Below are 17,878 nucleotides of genomic sequence, written 5' to 3' on the forward strand. Positions count from 1 at the left end.
GGTTGGTTTCCATCTCACTTACACGGTGTGTAATTTCAGACAGCACTTTTGTTTTTATGATAGACATTTGAAGTGAGCTGCTGGGGAATAAACAGCTGATTTCATTTCTGGATTATGTCTCTCTTAAAAAATGTCTTATTTGTAGTTAAGATTTTTAAAGCTGCTTTGAGGAGGGTTGGTGAGGAAAGAGCAGGAAGGCTGCAATCTGAAACACTCTTGCTCCGCTAGAATAAAAACGTTTAAAGTACTGCAGCCAAAATCATGGTCATATATGTGGCGGGGGGGGGGGGAGGAGGAGGAGGATGGCGAGCATATTGTTCAGGGTCCCGGGGAGGCAGGAAACAGATGACTGCATAGAATATATGTGGTACTCCAAAAACTTATACATTGCTCTGACAACAATTCTTTGCAGTGAGAGATAGATGTGCAATTCTGACGCCATAAAGAGCATTTAAATTGGTTTCTACAACCTTTCCTACATCCCTTTCCCCCTTTTCTTAGTGCTGTGTTCTGTGCTGAGGCAAGATTTGAATCATGCCTTTACATGTAAAGGAATATGGATAGCTTCCCAGTATTCACTGCAGATGGGGGACAGCCAGGGTTAATGTCAGCAAGGAAAAGGAGCGCTCTTGTGCAACTGACTTACCTCAAGGTGCCCTCCAGGTGATTTGAACCCTTCTGGGATAGCACAGTTGGTAGAGCATGAGATTCCTAATCTCAGGGTCGTGGGTTCAAGACCCACCTTGGCAAAAGATTTCTGCATTGCAGGGGATTGGATTAAATGAGCCTCATGGTTCCTTCCAACTCTACAATTCTGTGATTCTGTGGATTCTCATTGTCCCTGACCACTGGGCCATGCTGGCAGGGACTAATGGGAGTTGTAGTCCAAAACATCTGGAGGATACAAAGTAGGGAAAGCTGTTGTGCAGGCCATGCTACCTTTGAAGGTGACTCAGAAACTGCAACTAATCCAGAATGTGGAAGCTAGACTGGTCGCTGGGAGCAGCCATTGGGTCCTGAAATACCTACATTGGCTCCCAATACATTTCTGAGCACAGTTCAATGTGTTGGTGCTGACCTTCAAAGCCCTAAAGGGCCTTGGCCCTGTATACATGTAGAAGCATCCCCACCCCCACGTTTGGTGCGGACATTGAGATCCAGCTCTGACAGCCTTCTGGCGTGAAGTGAAGTTACCGGGAGCCAGGCAGAGGGCCTTCTTGGTAGTGGCACCCACCCTTTGGAACACCCTCCCAGCAGATGTCAAGGAGATGAGTAACTGTATAACCTTTAGAAGATTTCTGTATAGGCAGCCCTGTATAGGGAAGCTTTTTAAAGTTTAAAGTTTAATTATGTTTTCATATATGTTGGAAGCCACCCAGAGTGGCTAAGAAAACCCAGCTAGATGGGTGGGGTAGTAGTAGCCGTCGTCGTCGTCATCATCATCTGAGGATTCCCAGATCTAGCTTTGGTGGCTCTTACCTTGCACCCCTTTTGGTATTTCAACAGCCTACTTATCCTGAGAGTCTGGCAATATGCAAATATTTAAAATGGTAAACAGATTACTGTTAAACATTCACCCTTTGCCTTATTAATTTGTATGTGGTACCTGGTGATTCTATGTGTTTTAAGAATATGTGGCAATGATCAACATCGAATGTTCTTTAATCAGTGGGCAGCCGTCTGTAAAAGTTCTGTGCTCATCTCCTAACCTACAATGTTTAAAATGGCTGCATATTGCTATGGTTTCATGTGTCTTTGGAACAGAGCTGCATTTCAGTTCGCATTTACACGAATGTATAATGCCTGTGCTTACCTTCCTTATGCAGAGACCCCTGGAAAAGCCCGACGGCCTGGATGTTTCTGATCAAAGTAAAGAACACCCTCAGCATCTCTGTGAGAAATGTAAAGTTTTGGGGTACTACTGCCGCCGTGTGCAATAAATCAACACAGGGATCACCTCTGCCACCACGTTTTTAGATCCTCTGGCGGCAAACAGTCAAAAGGAAAGAGGAGGGGAGAAAAAAAGAACATCAAACAAGAACCCCAAACATCACCAATATTGCCTATCAACAAACTAATAATACGCCTTACCTTTAATAGAATGTAACCCTTTTCCTGTGTATGTGTATACATGCAAGTTGTATTTATAGGACTATGGTGTGTTTATATATATATATATATATATATATGAAACAGATGTTACTGATGTAGGGCACAAACTGTCAAGCGCTGCTGCTGCTGTACGGCTGCCGTCCTTTCCTGTGAGTCTTGCATAACAGCCTCACACGAGCCAGATTGAAACAGGTGGGGTGGTGGTCGTACAGTAGCAGTTTTTGCTGGGCTGTGCCCATCATGTTCATGATGAAATCACCGATGTGGTTTCTGTTGATTGTTTACACAGTTCCAATATCCTGCCCAGGTGAAACAGTATTGTTCGTCAAGAGAGGTATATAATAACGTCATGGCTTTTGCAGGCATTAGACAAAATGGGTGGAAATGTTAAATGTGGGTTCTAGCCAATGCCACAAACAATATATTTTTCTAACACAATGAGGGCTAAGCTAGAAAGGGCATGTGTGTGTGTGTGCGTGGGAGGGGGGAATGTTCATTTTCCTTGACTTTTGGGTTGGTCTGAGAGTTGCATCTGGTTGCTTGCTTTCCAAGAGTCCAGGGCCACTGAAATGAGACTTTTGGTAGGCTTTTTGATTAATAGAATCTTGAGGGTTAAAAAGAACAAGTGAATAATTGTTTGAGGGAGTGTTTTGCATCAAAGTATAATGGTAGAACAGGAAGGGTCGATCAGGAATTCATCTTTCTTAGCCAGTAGTCTTAAGCATGCTTCCTCAGAAGAAGTTCCACTGAAATCTATAAGGCTACTTTTGAGCAAATGCACTTAGGATGCATTTGTTGTTTCAGGGCGTTGTTGACCAATACTGTACCCTTGTCACAATTTCTAAAGCTTCTCCTTCCTTTCTTTATGTACTTGCTATGCAAGTGGTGGCTGAAATTCCTACTGTTGTGAATGCCACATAACCAACCATCTTATATAGCCAACACGATAAATTCAACTTTCTTTGTCTCACCATAGCAGGCTATTCCAAGCCCTCCCTGCCCCATCATAATTCTCATTCACATACTCTGTAGTGCAGTTTGGCCCTTTGCTCCTTTTAGAGCAAAGACCCTACAGATTTTTTCCTGCAGTGAAATGCGGTATCACTAACTGATCTGCTCACACGCTATGTTCAAGATGTACGTACTCTCCGCATCTAAAGAAACACACCAGCTCCCTAAACAATAGATAGTGGGAGTTTCCCCATAACCCTTCAGCGGTTCCTAAACAAAAAAATATTGTTGATGTATTCATTTATGAGCTCTGTTTGAACTGTGCTTGAGCCACACATGACTTAAAGACAGTGATGGCGGAGGGCAGGAATGGATAGACACTTGGGCATTGCCAAGCAATATGGCACATTATAAATGAAGGAAATTTCATACGTTACACCCCTCACATAGATAGGGTCCACTGAAAATTGTTGTGGCATGGTGGTACTCTGCACAAAGCATGTTTGTAATCAAGCTCATCACAAAAGGCTCATGCAGAGCAATGTAATAGTTCAGAAGCTCTCCATGTTCGCAACGGCAGACCCTATGATTTGGCAAAATGGTTATGGACAATCCTCATGTGATTGGGTCGGAGCTAATGCAAGTGGCCCAAACAGTACACCCACCACTTGGAGTGCCACTATGCCAAAGATTTTTGGTGGGAGCCCTAACACCTTAATCAGCCTTGAGCTTAGAACAGCATAAAAAGCACGATGGGAGTTTGGGACAAGGAACACCTCATTCACTTGCTTTCATCACTGCTTACAAGCTTCTATGTGGCCTACTTTTTGTTAGACGTAAGACCAAAAAAAGCTCAATCACAAGACTGAGTGCCCAAACTGCTTAGAAAACCCAAACCATATTGCATGCTGTTACAGGGTTGCTACTTCAACATCACTGCAGAATATATGCCAGTACAAATATTTAGGACCAGGGTGGGCAGAGGTAAATTTACTGTGAATTATGGGAGACTTATTCTCCAAACCTTAACTGAATATATACTTGGGGCTACTTATTGTGTATTCAATGACACTTTCAGGAAACAACTACACTAATTTCCTATTAAATATCAAATAATATATCAAAGTAGCCATAGGGATATCATAGGAATGCATAAAGGAAATTACACTGCAAAGCTGTCCCTTCTTCCTATCTTCCAAAACATTACTATATAGTTTAGGGGAAATGTAATAATTGCATCAAGTGAGAGAATTTTCAAGTGTTATTTGTGAAGTAGGTATATTATTGGAGCTGCTCTAACTCCTTTCTGTATTATGTATTAAATTTAAGAGCAGGGATAAAGCAGTGACTGGACCATTTGCCTGCACAACCTGTTTCTACAGAGAATCACAGGTGGACTGTGGCTCTGGATAGTAATCACTTGAGATGATCTTCAACGGGGATGTTTTGGTTCCTGGCAAAGCAGGATCATTTCTGTGTCAAATCATCTCATGTCAGGTCAGCTAAGGATGATGCCATGTTATCCATAAACACTTGTGGTGACAGGTAGGTAGCCGTGTTGGTCTGAGTTGAAGCAAAATAAAAAAATTCCTTCAGTAGCACCTTAAAGACCAACTAAATTTTTATTTTGGTATGAGCTTTCGTGTGCGTATCTGAAGAAGTGTGCATGCACACGAAAGCTCATACCAAAATAAAAACTTAGTTGGTCTTTAAGGTGCTACTGAAGGAATTTTTTTATTTCACTTGTGGTGAGTATTTCTATCAGCAGTAGCAGTGAAGTGCTTCACTGATTATCATCATGTATAAAAAAAACAATACTTAAAAGATTTTTCACAACTAGAACCCAGTAGGGTAATAGTGGGCTGGAGGGCAAAGAGAGTTTGGGCAGATCATCAACCATCATTGCAGTGGTCCAGAAGCTCAAGTCTCCTTCCATTCCCATGGTAAACACAGGAGGTTGCCTTATGCTGAGTCAGGCTGGCAGCAACTCTCAAGGATCTCATGCAGTAAAGACTTTCCTCCAGACTTCTGCATTTCCCCTACCACTGAGCTATGGTCCCACCTGTGGGATGTGGGCCTGAAGGCAGACAGTGGTTTTGAAGAGCATTGAAAGTGCTATGGCAGAGGTGTCTTTTTCACTGTTACCTTGGCCAAAGAGATGTTGCAGGTTTCTGAAGCACTATGAAACCTGCCAGACCTCTTTAATGAAACTGGATACACCATGATAAATGATGCTTCTCATACCGCCACCAACACACTGAAAATAATTGCTGTGTATCCTGGTTCCGTGCCACAGTGGTTAGGGGCAGAGGACACCAGCACTTAAGTACAGCAGCAAGCCAACCTGAAGCTGAATGTGGCAGAGCTCTTAAAGAAACAGGTGCACTCTTTCTATGTCCATTAGTAGAAGCCCTATTCCAGTAACAAATTTCATTGTGAACCTGTCATGATGTTGCCAAAAACATAAATTCATTTTATTTTCCTAATGTCCATTCAGCAAATAAGTCTCATGTGGATGGCAGGCGGTATTCATTCAGAATCCGTTGAAATTAATTAACTTAATTTAAATAGTTTATAGCATCATCTAGCAGCACTGCGTGTGACTGTGCCTCAGTATCTCTGGGCTAGATCCTGCAATAATGACTGATTTTATCAACTTTGACAAGTCATGAATTCTCTCTAGGCCTCAATAAAATGGGTGTGACATGAATCACCATGCCTACCATCTGTGGGTATTATGAATTCTGTCAAATACAACTGTAGAGCCAGTGTGGCTTTTGTTTTCAAATATAGTTCCCTGAGTGACTTATGAGTGACTCAGTGACCACTTGAAGATATTGTGATTATACAAAAGCAAGGGATCAGGCCATTTCTGCATCAAATATTGTTTACATGTGCAGTTATCCTGAGACAGAAACCCCTGAACTTCTTTCTCTGCTTTGTTTCATGATCAAGGGGCCGATCAAAAGCAGAAAGAAGCAGAAAGCAAGGAAGACTGCCCCTGTATAAAAAGTTCTAACTTTCCTTCCATTTCATTGCCAGATTAAGTGACTGTGTAAAGATATTGGGCATGTGGAGGTGAGTGGTGGCATTTAAAAACTTGAACTTTTAGTGTCAATTCTGTTTCACGCTTGCGAGAGAGTTAACAATATGGTTACAAAAGAGCCATATGTTATATCATATACAGTATTTCTCTTTGACCACTTATGAAATGTTAGCAGTAATATCTCCATATCTAATAAGGAGAAGTGAAATATGAACTAGGACAGCTTGTAACTGGGGTTGCAATGCCCAACTTTTCTCAGAAAACAATCTGTCTCTTTTTAAGAAATACATTTCTAGTGCAAATTTAGTGCTGTTACATCACATCCACTTGCAGAAAATGCCAAAAATATGCTTTGCAAACAACACACCTGGAAAATCTGGAAGTTGTTTTTTCAACATGTGCTAAAAAATAATGGGCGGTTTTACACATCTTTTTTACATATGAAGATAAGCCATTCATATAGGTACATGTGCAGGATTATCCTGACTGGTATATAAAGACACTTCTAAATTTGACTTCTTACAGCAGCACATAGAGCAGTCTTAAATACCACTCTGGAGCCGCCGCTGCCCCTCTAATATTCAGTAGTGGCTTTTCAGGGGGTACTAAGTGCTGATTTTGGAAGGCCCATCTGAAAAGTTGTGGTGCATATTCACCCATGTGAATTGGCAACTCACAGGTCTCCATCAGCTCTCCTACCAGTGCCAATGTTACATTTATCTCTGGTATGTGGGGGCACTGGTTTTCCAACAAATGTGCCAGCGACAAAATAAAATATAGAGATTTGTGCATGAAAAGTGCCATGCTTTATATGTCACAGAACCACCTGCTGACTACTGTTCCATGTAACCCCTGTTTGCATAAAATCTTTTTGAGCCTAATTGAGTGAAACTGGAAATTCCAGTGAAAATGAAATGTGAGTTTAGGATTATGGAGTTAGATCCCTCCCCCTCCCAAATTAGTTGTAACTAAAGCAGCATGATCCAACCAAAGCGAAGCACTTTTTAGGTCCCATCCATTTCAATGGCAATGTTAAGCACATCAGGGGATAAGGCCAGAGCTCAGGCCATATGGGTTGCATGCCTAAGATTCTAGGATAAATATCTGGTACTCCCACCTTTTAAAAAGGGTTCTCTGATAGCGGGGCTGGGAAATACCTCCACCCACCACATTAGAGAACTACTGCCAGGCAGAATAGAGAGCTCTTATCTTGGTGGGCCAACTATTTGGTTTTGTATGAGGCAACTCCCAAAATCTGTTGTAATCAGTGGGACTTAGAAGTGCTTACCTTTGGCTACATGGTGCCCAATACGTTGTTCTATACATTATTCAGGCTTCTGATCATGCAAGTGCTAAATCATCCTCATGTAAGCCTTGTTAAAATTTAAGCAAGCAGATATTGGGTTTAAACCTTGTTAAAATTTAAGCAAGCAGACTAAACGGAATGATCCACACTCTCATTCTTTAAGGCAGTGTGTGTGTGTGTGTGTGTGTGTGTGTGTGTGTGTGTGTGTGTGTATATATATATATATAGGATATCAGTGCCTATCTGTTTTATGTCTACAAAAACCACTGCCTCTGGAAGTATTGTTGAATGGCTGTAGCACTCAGTAAGACGGCTGAAATTGTAGCTATACAAATGAAGGTTTGTGTTTTTTTAGGATGAATATCAAAGGGACAATCGTGTGCAGTTAATAAGATGTAGTCAATTGATATTAATGTTTACCCCTGTTATGAAATATTTTACAGTTTTACTTGCAGATGTGTATTTATCTTGAGTTATACTTGACATAGAGTTCCTTTCTTCTTCTTTTTTAATTCTGTGTGTGTATTTTGGGAAAAAACTTTTTAGGTGTTTAAATTTTTGAATGGTTACAAATATTACTTTGTAATACTGAATTGTTATCTGGAAACTCTTTGCAGTAACCTTTTTTGTATATATTTGAGGGCCTTTTTTAAAAAAACACTATTGTTTGTTCTGTTTGGGTTTTTTTAAAAGTGTTTTTACAACTCTGAAGTTTTCAAAAAGGGCCTTGGATTTTTTTTTACTAGAATACTAACAGAGCTAAGAGTTTTCTTAAGTATTATACAAAATTAAGGATGTATCCTCAAGAAAATATTTATGAAAGGAATTTGCTTTTTTGCTTTTGCTTTTTTCCTTTTTTTACAATGCTTTTGTCTGTATAAAGTATGCAACAGAACTACATTAAGAAGGAAATATTGTCTACATAGAATATTATATGAAAGTTGGTACATAATTCTGACATGAAGAAAAAAAACCTTGCAATTCTTTAAGCCATATTGTTGTTGTTTTTGTTGTTGTTTTCCTTTGGATGAAAATATCAGTATTAAGTAACCAGTATATTATTCAGGTGTTTAGAACTTATATTAATATGCTTATTTGGTTTATTTATATGTGTATTTTGAAAAGTATTGCCTTTTTAGAGAAGCTATAACTGATTTGGTAAGAATCAGATGTTACACTATCACTTTATGACCTTGTGAAAGACACACTTGTTTATAGCCCACTCCCCAAACTTATGCTAAGGATGGGGCTATAATGACTTCTATGTCAGCAGTTTTATAGTAGCATAGCAGGGACTCCGGTGCAAAGAGTTAGATTTGAAGTGTAAATGCTCAAAGGACTTATTCACACATTAGGTTTTCAAGGTGTACATCTAGTTTTTTTAAATAACCCATACCTTAATGTGTAAGGGGTTAATGTGACAAACATTTAACATCATTTAGATTCGACAGCAGGGTTTGCTGCAGCTCCCTGGTTTTGTTGCAGTGTAATGTGTGAAATGATCCAAAGAGTCCAGATTTGGCTTTCAGAAATTCTGTAACACGGTTATATTATCTGATTATTATTATTTTTACACTATCTCTTCAGGGTGGGTGGGTGGGTGGGTGGGTAGACATGGTTTTGCTAAGGAAGGCTCACAACAGTTTGCAAAGACGCTGTGGGATTTGCGATGCCATGCTAGCAGTAAAACAATACAGTACTATCAATCAGTGGCCATAATCAAGAGTTAGATTGACACAAGCATTTTGTGTTTGTTTTTTATTTAGAATTCATAAAATGATACAATATGCATGTGCACATATTATATGCATCTTACGCTTTATGGTTTCACATAGCTCCATTATATTTAGATTGTTTGTGTGATTCTTAAACCATGCTAAAATAGGAGATAGGTTCAATCCTGTACTGAGCTTGTTTTTCCTTTACAAAGGTTATTTAGAGCAGCAATCACTACATTTTTATAAAACTAACCCTGTTATCATAGTAATGTCTCTACCAGTTTAGATTAGTTCAATTACTTATAAACTTAAAGAAAACAACACCATAGCTGTACCCACAGACTTCTTTTCAGTTTAAGTCATATAATTTTTCTCTTCTGTAACTGGTAATTAATTTGTACAGCTTAAAAATAATGATGATGATGATAACACTTCTATGGACATAGGCCTCAGGGGTGCCAGGCTTATTTCAGCCACCAAGGTGATAACTGGTTAACTGGGTTGTTTAAAAGACTGTCAAACCTCTGTTGTGGATTGTCCATAAAATGGCATTCCGACATGTGCCTTATTTGCTGAATAGTATATGGCTTGCTTTTAGCATTATAGCAGTTTAATGCTGTATTAAAATACTGCAAAAACAAACCATAGTGTTCTCCAATTTGTTTCCTTCTGTGCCTCTTACATCTTTTATGTGTTGGGACCATGCCTGAATCCAGACCTGGAGTGCAAGTTGGAGGAAGAAGCCCTGAGGTCACTTGGCAAGAAATATTTAGTGCAAAAAGTGGGAGTGTCCACAATGTTGTGCAAACTATTTTTGTTGTGCAAGTGGTAGCACAAGCAAAAGCAGCATAGCAGGACAAAACAATATACGATAGGTTACACAGCACAACACTTCTTCTGGCCCATGCTGCCTATTGGATTCAGTTGTGCTACAGTAAGAATTGTGCATGGGCACTCTGCAAAAAAACAAAAAAAGGTACATCCCTCCCTTTTATTTATCTGCACACCCACACACCCCACACACAGAGTGAACCTTCACAGCAGGGTTCTGTCATCTGCAGACACAGAGAAACCAAACCTCCAGTTTTTGCTCCTTTACATATAACACTTGAACCCATCTTGAAACTCTGGCTATACAATCTAGTACTGTCAATAAATAAATCAGGCTTAACACCCCTGAGTTAGTTAAATCTCAGCTGAATGGATCCACAACTACACTCTCGGGTTGGTCTCATCATTCCTAAGTAGGCCAGAAGAATATATCTTTAAGCCTGAAGTTAATTATGCAGGCAAAATTAGGGCTTGAAATTAAGTTAATAACTCGTTGCATTTGCTGTTTTTGCTGCCTCTTATCTTTGCCTGCTTCCTTCACAGGGAAGTGAAATACCAGCCAGAATCAGATAACGTATAGTTTGTAAGTAGATACATGTGGAGATACTTATCCAGTGAATTCAGCAATAACGAAAAGAGAAACCATGAAGCACTTTCCTCCCTACTCTCACTCTGTACATAGTGGAGAAGACAATATAGCTGGACAATGTCTGGGGTGAGTGCAGGATTTTTATACTGTGACAGGAGGCAGGAAATTTTCCAGAATGGAAAGCTGCTATACTTTTCTGAGGAAACATTCCAATTTCTAATAATTAAAGTTACATGAAATTAATGTGTAACACAATCAGAGGATATAGCACTATTCAAACCAGGCAATTTCTTCTTTTAGAAGAATAGCATTTTTTTCAAGTGGCCCACCCTAGAAAGTGTGTGAGCATATATAAGACCACAGCTGAATCTGTTGAAATTTGTTATGTTAAACAGTTTTCACTTCCTTCAATTTTTCCCTTAGAAATAAGATTATGCAACATATAAATGTATGCCCCTGACTTTCAGGAACATCTTTGGACTGAAAGAAGAAGGAGATTTCTAGTTACTATGAGCATCCGTGTATAAGCAGTGATGAAGAGTGAATGGTTTTCCAAAATGGAAAAATCCTCACTATTTTATTTTTCTGCTGAAGTCTTTTTCACTATTAGAAATGCATTCTTTCATGAAATCAATTAGTGACATAATGACTGAATCACCCTGGAAGTCAAACTGGGCAAATCGAATACAATGTTAATCCAATCCGGAATCAAGAGTGGCAAGTAACTTTCTTTTAGGTGACTGTCCTTAGGAAGTACATGTACAAGGCACAATCCAACCGCTTTAGAGGCTCCACTCCAGATTTGTGTAGGGTTTACTCCTTAGCCCAGGCTTCCTCAACCTTGGCCCGCCAGATGTTTTTGGCCTACAACTCCCATGATCCCTAGCTAGCAGGACCAGTGGTCAGGGATGCTGGGAATTGTAGTCTCAAAACATCTGGAGGGCTGAGGTTGAGGAAGCCTGCCCTAGCCCTTTCTTCTCCTGAAGATATCTGGCAAGCTACTCAGGTTGATGAGTTCCATCTGCCCCTACACAGAATTTTATTGTCTTTCTTCAACAAGAACAGAACAACAGGAAACTCCAGACTCCACACAGATACAATTCAGTCCTGTAAAAGGTAAAGGACCCCTATGGTTAAGTCCAGTCAAAGGCCACTATGGGGCATACCTGCCAAGTCTCCCGCTGAAAAATGTGGGATCAGCAGCAGCGCGGCCCCGGAAGTTGCGTAGAAGCAACTTCCGGGGCCGCTCTGACCATGTGTGGGCACTGTAAATAGGGCAAAGCGGCACCGGAAGTCACTTCTACGCATGCCTGGCGGCCATATTGGTGGTGGCCGCATGGCGGCGGCCATCTTGGTGATGGACAGCGCCATGCTGCCACCACCCAGATGGCCGCCTCCATGCGGCCACCACAAAGATGGCGGCCGCCACCATGTGGCCGCCACCACCAAGATGGCCGCCAGGCATGTGTAGAAGCGACTTCCGGTGCTGCTTTGCCCTATTTCCGGTGCCCACACATGGGCAGAGCAGCACCCAAAATTGAGGCTCCTTGGCAGGTAGAAAATCTGGGGGATTTCCGGGATTTTTCTCCATTCGCGAGAACAGCAGGAAACAGATTAAAATCTGGGGGTTTCCCGCGAAAAACAGGCTACTTGGCAGCTAAGCTTTGGGGTGCAGCACTCATCTTGCTTTCAGGCCAAGGGAACCAGGGTTTGTCTACAGACAGCTTTTCGAGTCATGCGGTCAGCATGACTAAACCTCTTCTGGCACGATGGAACACCATGACAGAAACCAGAGCACACGGAAACGCCGTTGACCATCCCGCTGCAGAGGCACCTATTTATCTACTTGTACTGGTATGCTTTTGAACTGCTAGGTTGGCAGAAGCAGGGACAGAGCAAAGGGAGCTCACCCTGTCACGGGGATTCGAACTTCTGGCCTTCTGATCAGCAAGCCGAAGGGGCTAAGTGGTTTAGACTACAGCGCCACCCGCTAGTGACTAGACTATATAATGAAACTATCCACACAGTTATAAGTAGTTAGGTAGGTAAACATTTATTAAATTTGTATACTGCCCTTCTACCAAAGGAGCCCGGTGACGCATAAAAATCATATCATGTGCAATATGAATTGTACTACACTTCAGGCAAACCCTTATGCGGTTTGAAAACGTGAAATTCATTGGGCCCTCTGATATGCTTTCAGCATATAACCCTTTTTAGAATTACTATTTATAATTTGTTTATTACATTTATACCCCACATTTCCTCAGAAAGCTGGGTCTCTCCCTCCCCATTTAATCCAAACCACCTTGTGAAATAGGTTGGGCTGAGAGGCTGTGTCAGGCCCAAGGTTACCCAGTGAGTTCCATGGCTGAGCAGGAATTTGAACACACTGGTATCCGACACTGGATTTCATGACTACTACTACTATTACTATTATATTATCTAATGACTAAAGTAACATTAAAAAGGTAAAGGGACCCCTGACCATGTAAAGTAACATTAGAAACAACCTAAGAGGCAAGGCAGTAAGTTATGAGGGGTGCAGGAGAGTTCAGCCAATGGAAGCAACATCTTAAAAGGAAGCAACAGTCTGGAGTCGGGCAGAAGTTCCTGACAGGAATTCTTTATCAGTGAACAAAAATAAGATGCTGGTTGATAGTTTTACACAGAGAGATTGTTGCCAATTTCCTTTCCACCAGACCTAGCCGGTGAACCCAGAACTTCCTTTGTAAGGCAACCAATGAAGATTATTTCTCATGTTACAGTTTGAAGGCTGCCCTGTTACTCCCAGATTTTAAAAATTCCATCCTTCTGTATCTGTCTGAAGGACTGTATTTAGCCTTAAGAACATCCCTAGGAGGTGCAGAATAATCTCTGGAGTTTCACTGTTTATGGAGTTTCACTCCAGCGTGGCTGTGTATGTTGTCATTCAGCAAGTATAATTTATTCTTAGATGCGAGACTAATTGATGAGAATCATTCTGTCCCTCTAAATAACCAAACCAGGCGTTCAAGTTGCTCTTTTTCCAGATGTCCATCATGCATGTGGAAATAGTGTGCAGGAACTGTTATCTCAGATTTAAAAAATTCCAGAACAAAATTATTAAAACATTGTGGGGCAAACTCGGCCCTTCAGATGTTTTGGGACTTCAACTCCCATCATCCCTGACCACTGGTCCTGTTAGCTAGGGATGATAGGAGTTGTAGTCCCAAAACATCTGGAGGGCCAAGTTTGAGGAAGCCTGGTGTAATACATGCATCTTTAAATCTGCTGCTTGATCATATTGGGCATAGCCAAAAATTCTACATGGCCTCTTCAGTAAACAGTGGATACGTGAAGAAATACCACAAAATAATTAAATGTGCCCTCACTCATAACAAATAAGTGTACCCTCATCCAAAATATGCTCTTGCTTAAATTAGCTCCTTCCTTAGTTAATCAATCAATCAATCTATCAAACCAACAGCCCCACTAAAAGGAAATAGTCCACTGCAGAAAAGCTAATTCCCCGTCTAAAAGTACTGTATTTATCTAGTAGCTGATAATGCATTGCTGGTTCTGAAGTCAGATACCACAACATAAATGAACATATGAAACAGCCTTAGCCAGTCCTTCTAGCTCACTATTTTCCACTAAGAAATGCTTCTCCAAAAGTCTCAGGCACTTTTCTTTCCTAGCTCTACTTACCTGAGATTCTGTTACCTGGAGCAACCAGGGATGTAACCTTTTGTATATGAAGCATTTCTTCTCACTTTTATTTAGGTTCGGTATAAGACAGGCAATAATTAGATCCTTAGCACGGATCTAAAATTACCTCAGTTGACTTCCTGCTTTCTTTCATCAACCACAAAACAGACCACAAAAAGACGACAATTTCTTTGGTGGTTTTGGTGAGGCTATATTGACAGAATAAACCAAAGTCTGCCAACATCTACTGTGGCGTTACCACAACTTTTTCCTGTTTTAAGGGCAAAAGGAAGTCATGGTGTCTTGTCACACAACACCACTTTGTTAGAAAGAGCTGACAAACGCTTAATCAGTGGCAGCTGCATCTAAGTCTTCCTGGCCATTAAACTACTAATATACGTTGATCCTGAAAAATATCCTTATTTATGGTTTGAATGATCAATGTAATAATAATAATGATTTTATTATTTATACCCAGCCTATCTGGCTGGGTTTCCCCAGCCCCTGTGGGCGGCTTACAACATATGTGTGTTTTTAGATGCCCAGTTTCCTAAATAATCTACTCATCTCAGCAGTTATCCATTAAGTTGGAATCAGCGTCTATACTCCAGAACCTTGGACAGGATTGTGTTTGCTGTCTTAATTCTCAAAGGGTGCAGACTGAAAGTGTGTCATGGGGAGGAATGAACCCTCTTTGCCAACCCTTCCCCCTTACAACCAAATTTTCAAAAGCCTTTTATCGTGAGGCTCCCTGACAGAAAAGGAAGTAAGCCCTGTTGGGAGAAGAATGGCTTTTTAAAAAGTGGACAGTGAGAAGAGGGTTCATCTCACTCACTCACTTTGAACCCTCTCCCCCCATTTTTTTGGAGGGGTGTGTGGAACTCTTTTTGGTCTGAGGCCCGCATTCCTTTCTGATCAACTTTCCACATAAAAGTGGACCAAGCAATGAATACTTGTTTTACTTTTGTATACTAGGCTACTTTCTGCATGCAATCTCACAAACACACACAACCATCCAAGCAAGCAAGCGAGAGGCATTATTAGAGTTAAAGGACACATTCAAGCCACACAAAAAAGCTTCAAAGCAGGGGCAGTGAGGCCTGTGGCCTGGAGACCCATTTGTGACCTGTGGAGACTGTTGGGAGCCAGATAGACAGGCTTAGAGAGGCAACATTCAGCCCCCTGCATTTGAGGTTCCAACATCCCTATTACAGAGAACCAGGTGAACCCAGGTGTGGCTCACTGATGCTGAGTTAGAAAGCCATGACAACCTCCTTCACAGTGACTTCACGCGGACTCCTCTCCTGAGGGCTCTTTCTTCTGCCTCTCAATCCCATTTTTCAGTCCCTCCCTTTTTCATTCCACACATGCACACACCCAACTGGAAATAACTCCTGGACTCTCCTCTCCTCCTACAGGAGTACAGTGAGGTAGTACATAGCAAAGAAAATGGCATCAAGTTGCAAGAAAGGAGATTCTGACTAAGGAAGAACTTTCTGACGGTAAGAGATGTTTTACAGTGGGATGGCCTCCCTCGGAAGGTGGGGGACTCTCCTTCCTTGGAGGTTTTCAAGCAGAGGTTGGATGGCCATCTGTCATGGATGCTTTAGCCGAGATTCCTGCATTGAAGGGGGGGTTGGACTAGATGACCCTTGGGGTCCCTCCCAGATTTACACTATGATTCTGTGGCCTGTGGGCATGTACAAAGTCTCTTTTCCTCATCCCGCTGCTGCTTGCCCTCATGGCAGTGCTCCCAAATAAGCCTCAGCCCTGACACCTCTCTCTTTGAGGAACCATTGTGGAAATATAAATATAAATATAAATGAAGATCAATTAGACAGGTAAAATTTTTGTGGAATTAAGCACTTGTCGCTACCTCTGACCATTTTCAAAAACACAGTAATAACCTCCCCAACATTTGGAGACAAGCTATCTGGACAGCCTCTGAAAAGACATAACTAATTTAAGGAACAAAAGCTTGGAGCCTTAGTTGAAAATGCTTAACAAGAGTATATTTTCTCTCATGTTTCAAGTGCTGTTATTTAGATTCTTCTTGTTCACAAGGAATAAAAATGTTCATAGCTTTGAAAAGGAAGATCAGTCCTGCATAGGGACAGAGATAGGGATTACTAAGGTTTGATTCTATGGGCCTATTGGCACTACCGGTATAATCATATAGCTCTAAATCCACCTCTTAAGTACCATTTTTTCTTTACAGGGTGGGGATAATCCCATCACCAGAACCTTGTGAACTAGGATGAGAGGTTCAGTTTTATACTGCTTTAACTCTTTTGGATGCCTCCCCCAGACCTTTTTGGTGAAGTGGCAAATATGTATGTTATCCCAAATTATGCATTAAATGTGCCTATACTTTAAATTTCTTTTCAGCAGAGCCAACTGCACTTCTCCAAATGTTGTGATGCAGTTTGCCAGCCATAAAATGCACGCAAAAGTACACACATACGGTATTAGGGTAAAGTGTACTAAAAATGTGCATTGGTGAAAATAGCATACAAAGGTGTGTTGCATTAGGGGAAATTACTTGCAAAGGTGCAATTATTAGGCAAAGCTGGATTCAAAGATGTGTGCATTAGGAGGAGAAATGTGCTTGAATATAACATGCAAAATGTTGTATGGTTTCCTTATTTATAAAGTCACAAACTAATGAGGAAATGGAGAGAAGACTGGAAGAACAAGAAACTGAGAGAAACCAAAACTGACAAATTTGTCCTTCTCTTGAGTTCAGTGGGGCCTACTCCCAGGTGTGTTGCCTGCACATATCAGTGTGCGCAGTCTCAGTAAATACCTCCTCAAAAACTGACTATACATGAGAGACTGTTTGATCCTCCAGCTCCATTCTTGTCTGACGCTGCACTGTTAATGGGGTGGGTGGCAAGGAGGTATGACCGTTTTGTGGCCCTGTCTCTTTTTCTGCTCTTGCGGATGTGGCAGCCATTTTGTGTTTTGCTACTCATCCCATGGCAGCCATGTTGTGGCTGCCACAAATGACACTTTCTCAAAATTCTAAATGTGTCAACTGGCCCAAAAAGGTCGGTGACACTTGGCATATAGGATTGTAGGATAAAGTTGCAAAGCTTTGGACAATTACTTGGAAATCCCATGGAACACGGCAGAACCCCTAACTTACACTGCTCTTGCAAGTAGCCTGCTTGTCTGTGCAGTTTTAGGCATCTTGGCCACAGGGTCATATTTTCAGAACCAGCTGCTGACTCTGGAACAGGAGCATTAGTTCTAACTGGCTTTTTTTAACCTCTGAAGAGCACATCTTGGTTTCCATAGGATGAAACACAGCTGCTGCTGTGGGGTTCTCCCCCCCCCTTCCATTCATTGGCTATTAACAACCTGCAGTTAATGTAAACTTGGTTCATGTTATTTTTTTAGAATGTAGGCCCCTAAAAAAGTAGCCTGAATTTCATATCAGGCAGTCAACTGGGTTAGAATAATATTGCCGCAGCAGGCCACTGCTGACTAAGAATGCTTTGCTTAGCAGGGCCCCAGGTTGTTCCCATCTCAGTGATGTCATTTGTTATCCTGTGTGTTTTTATCTTAATTATTTGCCTTCTTCTCCTGTTGCCTCCTGCCCTCAACTCCACATTTCTGTGTGTATTGTACTG

At 41.3% G+C, this 17,878-nt stretch overlaps 1 protein-coding gene across 1 annotated transcript in view; it reads left to right on the forward strand.

Annotated features, from left to right (window-relative positions):
* ZCCHC24 (zinc finger CCHC-type containing 24) overlaps positions 1 to 9,775 on the forward strand; it is a 127,299-nt gene extending 117,524 nt beyond the window's left edge. Inside the window, exon 4 of the mRNA XM_035138331.2 lies at positions 1,827 to 9,775. Within this exon, the coding sequence (XP_034994222.1) occupies positions 1,827 to 1,940 (114 nt within the window). The 3' untranslated portion in view covers positions 1,941 to 9,775. The remainder of the gene's footprint in view (positions 1 to 1,826) is intronic.
* The last annotated feature ends 8,103 nt before the right edge of the window (positions 9,776 to 17,878 follow it).

This window comes from Zootoca vivipara, chromosome 5, assembly GCF_963506605.1.
Source record: "Zootoca vivipara chromosome 5, rZooViv1.1, whole genome shotgun sequence".
NCBI lineage: Eukaryota > Metazoa > Chordata > Lepidosauria > Squamata > Lacertidae > Zootoca > Zootoca vivipara.